General features: G+C 42.6%; 1 protein-coding gene across 1 annotated transcript; it reads right to left on the reverse strand.

The window, feature by feature from the left end:
• Nucleotides 1-390: 390 nt before the first annotated feature.
• Nucleotides 391-1,975, reverse strand: MC4R (melanocortin 4 receptor). Its single transcript, XM_049901888.1, has one exon. It carries the CDS (start codon nt 1,545-1,547, stop codon nt 549-551), a length of 999 nt encoding a protein of 332 aa, XP_049757845.1. The 5' UTR covers nt 1,548-1,975; the 3' UTR covers nt 391-548.
• Nucleotides 1,976-5,667: the final 3,692 nt, after the last annotated feature.

The raw sequence follows: 5,667 nt of genomic DNA on the forward strand, positions 1-5,667 counted from the left end.
AGCTTTATTTCTGCTTCTGCATAGGGAGAGTGAACAAAGCTTACTTAATTACTTGAAATTTCAGTGACGGTGCCAATCTATTCAGTGACTAAACATCTATTTTTCAATATTTTTCCCTCAAATGCTAGAATCAAATTTCTACATTTCAAGATTGTATGGTGTAATACAGAAACCATTTATTAGATTATATTTAATAAGGCTATGATTTCTCTGTTGCTAAAACAAGCAAAGTGTCAAATCTTTATGAATAATAAGAAAGAGACGTTGTCGAGCTTTGAATAAGGACTTTTTTCTTTTTGTAAATCCATACTGCCTACAACACATAGTATGTAATAATGTTTTACAGCCAAAAAGTAGCAGGACATTAAAAATAACACAGAGACTGGGCATTTTTTCATACTGAAGATCATGCAGTTAAATTTGTATAATAGACATTCTCAACCAATGCTCTGGACAGAAGAGAAAGCTGTTGCTGAAGTACACTGTTCAGGTTGCATAAGAATTAAGAAGTCTCTTGTGTATGTTTCTGGCATGTCCTCTATTCCCATTTAGTATCTGCTAGACAAATCACAAAGGCCTCCGAGAGGATAGCAACAGATGATCTCTTTGAAGGTTTTCCTCAGTTCTTGACTCCGGAGTGCATAAATTAGAGGATCAATGACGGAATTACACATGATCAGGATGAGATACAAGTTAAAGTGAGACATGAAGCACACACAGTATGGATTCTGGGGACAAGAGATGTAGAATATTAGATGGAGAAAGAATGGGGCCCAGCAGACAACAAAGACTCCGATCAGTATGGTCAAGGTGATTGCTCCCTTCATGTTGGCACCTTGGCGGATGGTGCCAGTGCCTGGGAGGACAGCAATGCGTTTAATGTGGAGCCTAGCCATCAGGAACATGTGGACATAGAGAGAAGCCATGAGAGCCAGCATGGTGAAGAACATGGCGATGAGGCAAATGATGACAGCAGTACTGTCCGAGTAAATGATGAACAAGATGCCCGAAACCGTGCAAGCTGCCCAGATACAACTTATAATGATCCCAACCCGCTTAACTGTCATAATGTTATGGTACTGGAGAGCATAAAAGATAGTAAAATACCTGTCCACTGCAATGGAAAGCAGGCTGCAAATTGAGGCCAGCAAGGAGCTACAGATCACAGAGTCAATGACATTATCAATATTCACCGTGAAGCTCTGTGCGTCAGTGTCTGTACTGTTTAGTAGGGTGATAACGATGGTTTCCGATCCATTTGAAACGCTCACCAACATGTCAGCCACAGCGAGGCTACAGATGAAAAAGTACATGGGCGAATGCAGATTCTTGTTCTTGGCTATTGCCACAATCACCAGAATGTTCTCCAATAAGCTTATGACACCCAGAGTCACAAATACCTCAGGAGAGACAAAAAGTTGCTCATAGCAACCTCCGTCAGAGTAGCCCTTGCCCAGGGACTCACTGGCATTGTCGTGCAGTCCGTAGCTGCTGCGATTCCAGAAGTGGAGAGAGGTGCGCGTTCCAGGGTGGTGAGTGGAGTTCATCTCGCCGCGAGGGGCTTCCAGTCGCTCCTGAATTGACTTAGCCTCCTGGGTCGGTAGCTCAGTGCTTTTCTCCAATGCTTTGTCTGTCTGGAAGTTAGGAGGCTAAAACGTGTATGCCCCCTAAGTAACTGTCAAAGCTCCAAAGCGTGCAATGGGGTTTTTACTCCCCTTGAGGTCCACTTCTCCTCATTAGCACTTTAAAAACCATAGGCTTCAGCATGTTCATCCTCAGTTGAAAGAGTCTGTTGTTTGCTGTTTTGTTCTCACTTCCACTTTTACTTTAGCCCCTTGCATTCAAGTCTTTTCAAAATAATTTTCCTAGTAGCTGCCGTGCCTTGGAGCCGAAGCGGTGTGCACGTGCTCACACGGGCAGCTCTGGGAGCTGCGGAGCCCCAGCCCCAAGGCCGGCTTTGCGTGGTAGAAGCTGTGAGTGCCGGCTGCTGATTTTTACGGTGTGTGGAGGGAAAGAAAAAGGTTCAGAGTGGCTCCTCCCCCGCTTTGTTCTGACCAATCCAGCCCAAGTGCAGTGTAAGCCCCTGTGAGACACTGATGATGTTCCAGGGACACAAACTGCAGGGCGACTCTGATTCAGACGCAGAAGTTGATGGAGAAGCAAGCAGGATGAGAGAGACGAAATTTCCCCGCGGAAGTTTTCAAGGAAAACAACTTGGTCCCTAGAAGGCATTCTGTGATAGCACTAGCTGTCGTGTGCGTGTGTGTGCGCGAGCGTGTGCAAAATGAAATGGAAAACATAGCTCTGGAGACAGATACCTGCTTTTTTTGGCCAGCTTACTGAATCTCTTTATCCTCTTAATTTCTCTGAATTAGAATCCCAGGCAGTAATGCTTCCATTTAAAATACCTGAAGCACTGGGAGAATATTTCATTTTACATGTAGACTATCCTATGGATGGAAGAATTATAGGTAGCTACTAATAAAAAAAAAAATTATTTTACTTTTTACAGTTTATCACAGGATTCAAGAAGGACTTTTTTTTAATGCAGTATATAATATCTGTATTTCCTGTTGCAAAATTTCCCTTATCAGAGCTAGAAATGTTTTCTTTTCATCTCCGGAATATCTGAAACCCATATAGCATTAATGCCAACTATATTTACTTTGAACTCAGAAAGAAAAATCAGTTTGGTACAGTAATTAGGCAATATTCAGAGTTTTTTTTGTTGGTTTGCTTATTTGTTTTACAGGAGCCAGTCTACCTCAATAACTGGAGGCTTTGGAAAATAAACCCTCAAGTACCTTGGCTAGTTATCTATCAGTTTCTGAATGTTTGCTTACACTACTTTTGAAAGACTATAGCAAAGTCAGAGCCCTGGTGGCATAGTGGTTAAGAGCTTGGCTGCTATCTAAAAGGTTGGCAGTTCAAATCCACCAGCCGCTCCTTGGAAACTCTGTGGGGCGGTTCCCCTCTGTCCTATAGGGCCAGAATCAACTCGACCACAGTGGGTTTGCTTTTTGGTTTTATAGCAAAGTTGCTTTTCCAATTAATTAACCTCCGGGTTATGAAATTTTGTATATTACCCTTTCTTTCTAGCTATGGTTATTTTAGGTTTTAGCTGTCATGTTACCTACCTCATGATTTCCCTTGTCAGTCAGTAGGTGACTGCAGGGTGTCTTTGAAGCCTTGGGATGTAGATGAAGGAACCGTATCATGGAAGGAGCCTGGGTCCCTGTGTGCTTACACAGAACAGACCCCATACCTCCAACTCCCGCCACATCCCAGCCCACCAACTACTACATTGAACAAGCACTACATTTTACTGTCTTAAGCTGCTAAAACACTGGTGTTTAGTTATTATAGCTGTTATGGGTGGAATTATGTCTCCCCAAAACATGTGTTGTAAATCCTAGCTCCCAAACCTGCAGATGTGATTCCATTTGGGAATAGAGGTTTGTTATGTTAATGAGGCCATATCAGTGTAGGGTATACCTTAAACCAATCACTTTTGAGTTATAAAAAGAGCAGATCAGGCACGGAAGCAATCATAGATGGGGGAAGATAGATGCCTTTCCCCATGAAGATCACCAAGGAACCAAGGAACAGAAGCTGAAAAGAGACAAGGACCTTTTCAGACAGAGCCAGCAAAGAGAGAGAGCCTTCCCTTAGAGCTGGTGCACCTGAACTTCTAGCTTCCTGAACTGTGAGAAAATAAATTTGTTTGTTAAAGTGACCCACTTGTGATATTTCTGTTAATGCAGAACTAAGAAGCTAAGATAATCAGCTAGCATCAATTACCCTGATTTTCAAGCTTTTTAATGGAGCTATTTACAAGCAGCAAACCTCAATGACACAAGAATCCTTTCCTTCCCCTATTGGAGATTTGCAAAAGTAATGGATTATGTAATAAATAAACAATAGAGAAGAAATCTAGTGAATTGTTTAAGCATCAGATAGTTAGTTCTGGCTAATCTCCTTCCTACGTCAGTTCCTCTCTTTGTGCTCCCTACTGTTCGTGGTGCCACAGTTCTCACCCAGACTTAGAATTGACAGAAAGAGCGGTGAATTACAGATTCTTCCAAAGTGATGGACCATTTTCAAGGAGAAAACATATCTGTGACATAAAACAAACCTCGATAAATTTCTAGATTTCCCAGGATGGTATCATAGGTTTTCAAAGATCCTATGGACATCTCTCGTGGCCCAGTGGTTAAGAGCTTGGCTTTTAAAGAAAAGGTCAGCTGTTTGAATCCATCAGCCACTCCTTGGAAACCCTATGGGGCAGTTCCACTCTGTCCTACAGGGTCACTATGAGTTGGAATCGACTCCATGGCAACGGGTTTGGTTTTTTTTTTTTGGTATGGACATCTCATTCTCCAGCTTTTCCTTTTAAGCTTTTTGGTTAGTGTTTACCCTAGTCTATGGTCTTACCACTTCAGCCAGCTGATGTTCAGCAATGGCCTCTGATTGGTTTCAGGAAACATACCTGGGGAAAACAGTTTGCACCGGGTGGGCTCTGACTAAAACCTGTGGTTGTCGAGTAGATTCTGACTCACAGTGTCATGCATCGAATTGTGTTACCCAAAAATATGTTTATTAATTTGGCTAGGCCATGATTCCCAGTATTGTGGTGGTGTCCTCCATTTTGTGATTGTAATTTTATGTTAAAGAGTATTAGGGTGGGTTTGTAACACCCTTACTAGGGTCACATCCCTTATTCAAGGTAAAGGGAGTTTCCCTGGAGTGTGGCCTGCCCCACCTTTTATTTTACAAGAGATAAAAGGAAAGAGAAGCAGGCAGAGAGTGGGGACCTCATACTACCAAGAAAGAAGCACCAGGTGCAGAGCGCATTCTTTGGACTCGAGGTTCCTGCATAGAGAAACTCCCAGACTAGGAGAAGATTGATGACAAGGACTTTCCACCAGAGCCAAGAGAGAAGAGGAAGTCTTCCCCTGGAGCCGATGCCCTGATTTTGGACTTGTAGCCTACTAGACTTGAGAGCATAAATTTTTCTTTGTTAAAGCCATCCACTAGTTGTATTTCTTGTTATAGCAGCACTAGATGACTAAGACACATAGTGGCACTATAGGACAGGGTAGAACTGCCCCATAGGGTTTCCAAGGCTGGTAGATTCGGGCTGCTGACCTTTTGGTTAGCAGCCAAGCCTTCAACCAATTTGCCACTAGGGCTCTGAGCTAAGATCAAATTAAGACAGCCCTGCAAGCTGGGTCTTCCAGGGAACCACCAGAAAGGCCACACAGTGCAACTTTTCTGACAATGGGACTGTGGCTTTGAAGATGATCTAGCCCCAGTCTGTCCCCCCTATTTCCTACCAGGTTGTTGGTTTTCACAGTGATTATAGGCTCTTGGTTTCCGAGGCAACCTCAGAGCTAGGGAGTGGGAGATGAAAATAAGTTTAAGTTAAAATGCCACAAAGTTTGCTGTTCTTACTGCAATTCAGCTGTTTTTCTTGAATAAATGCTCCCTGGGTCTCTTTAAGTCTTTGGCTAATTTTCAGATTGCTGAAAAAGTTGATTTTGATCATTTTCACCACTGTTCTTGTCGATTTTCAGGTGTCTTTATCATTTTCATGGAGATCACTTTCCACCCACTGCCTTTTTACAAAAAATTAAATCCAAAATGTATTTACTGATTCTGGTGCTT

The sequence above is a fragment of the Elephas maximus genome, chromosome 11 (genome assembly GCF_024166365.1).
Source record: "Elephas maximus indicus isolate mEleMax1 chromosome 11, mEleMax1 primary haplotype, whole genome shotgun sequence".
NCBI classification, from domain to species: Eukaryota; Metazoa; Chordata; class Mammalia; order Proboscidea; family Elephantidae; genus Elephas; species Elephas maximus.

Excerpts from the sequence above, each read along its gene's own strand:
- MC4R (XM_049901888.1), bottom strand. The coding sequence starts at position 1,547 with ATGAACTCCACTCACCACCCTGGAACGCGCACCTCTCTCCACTTCTGG.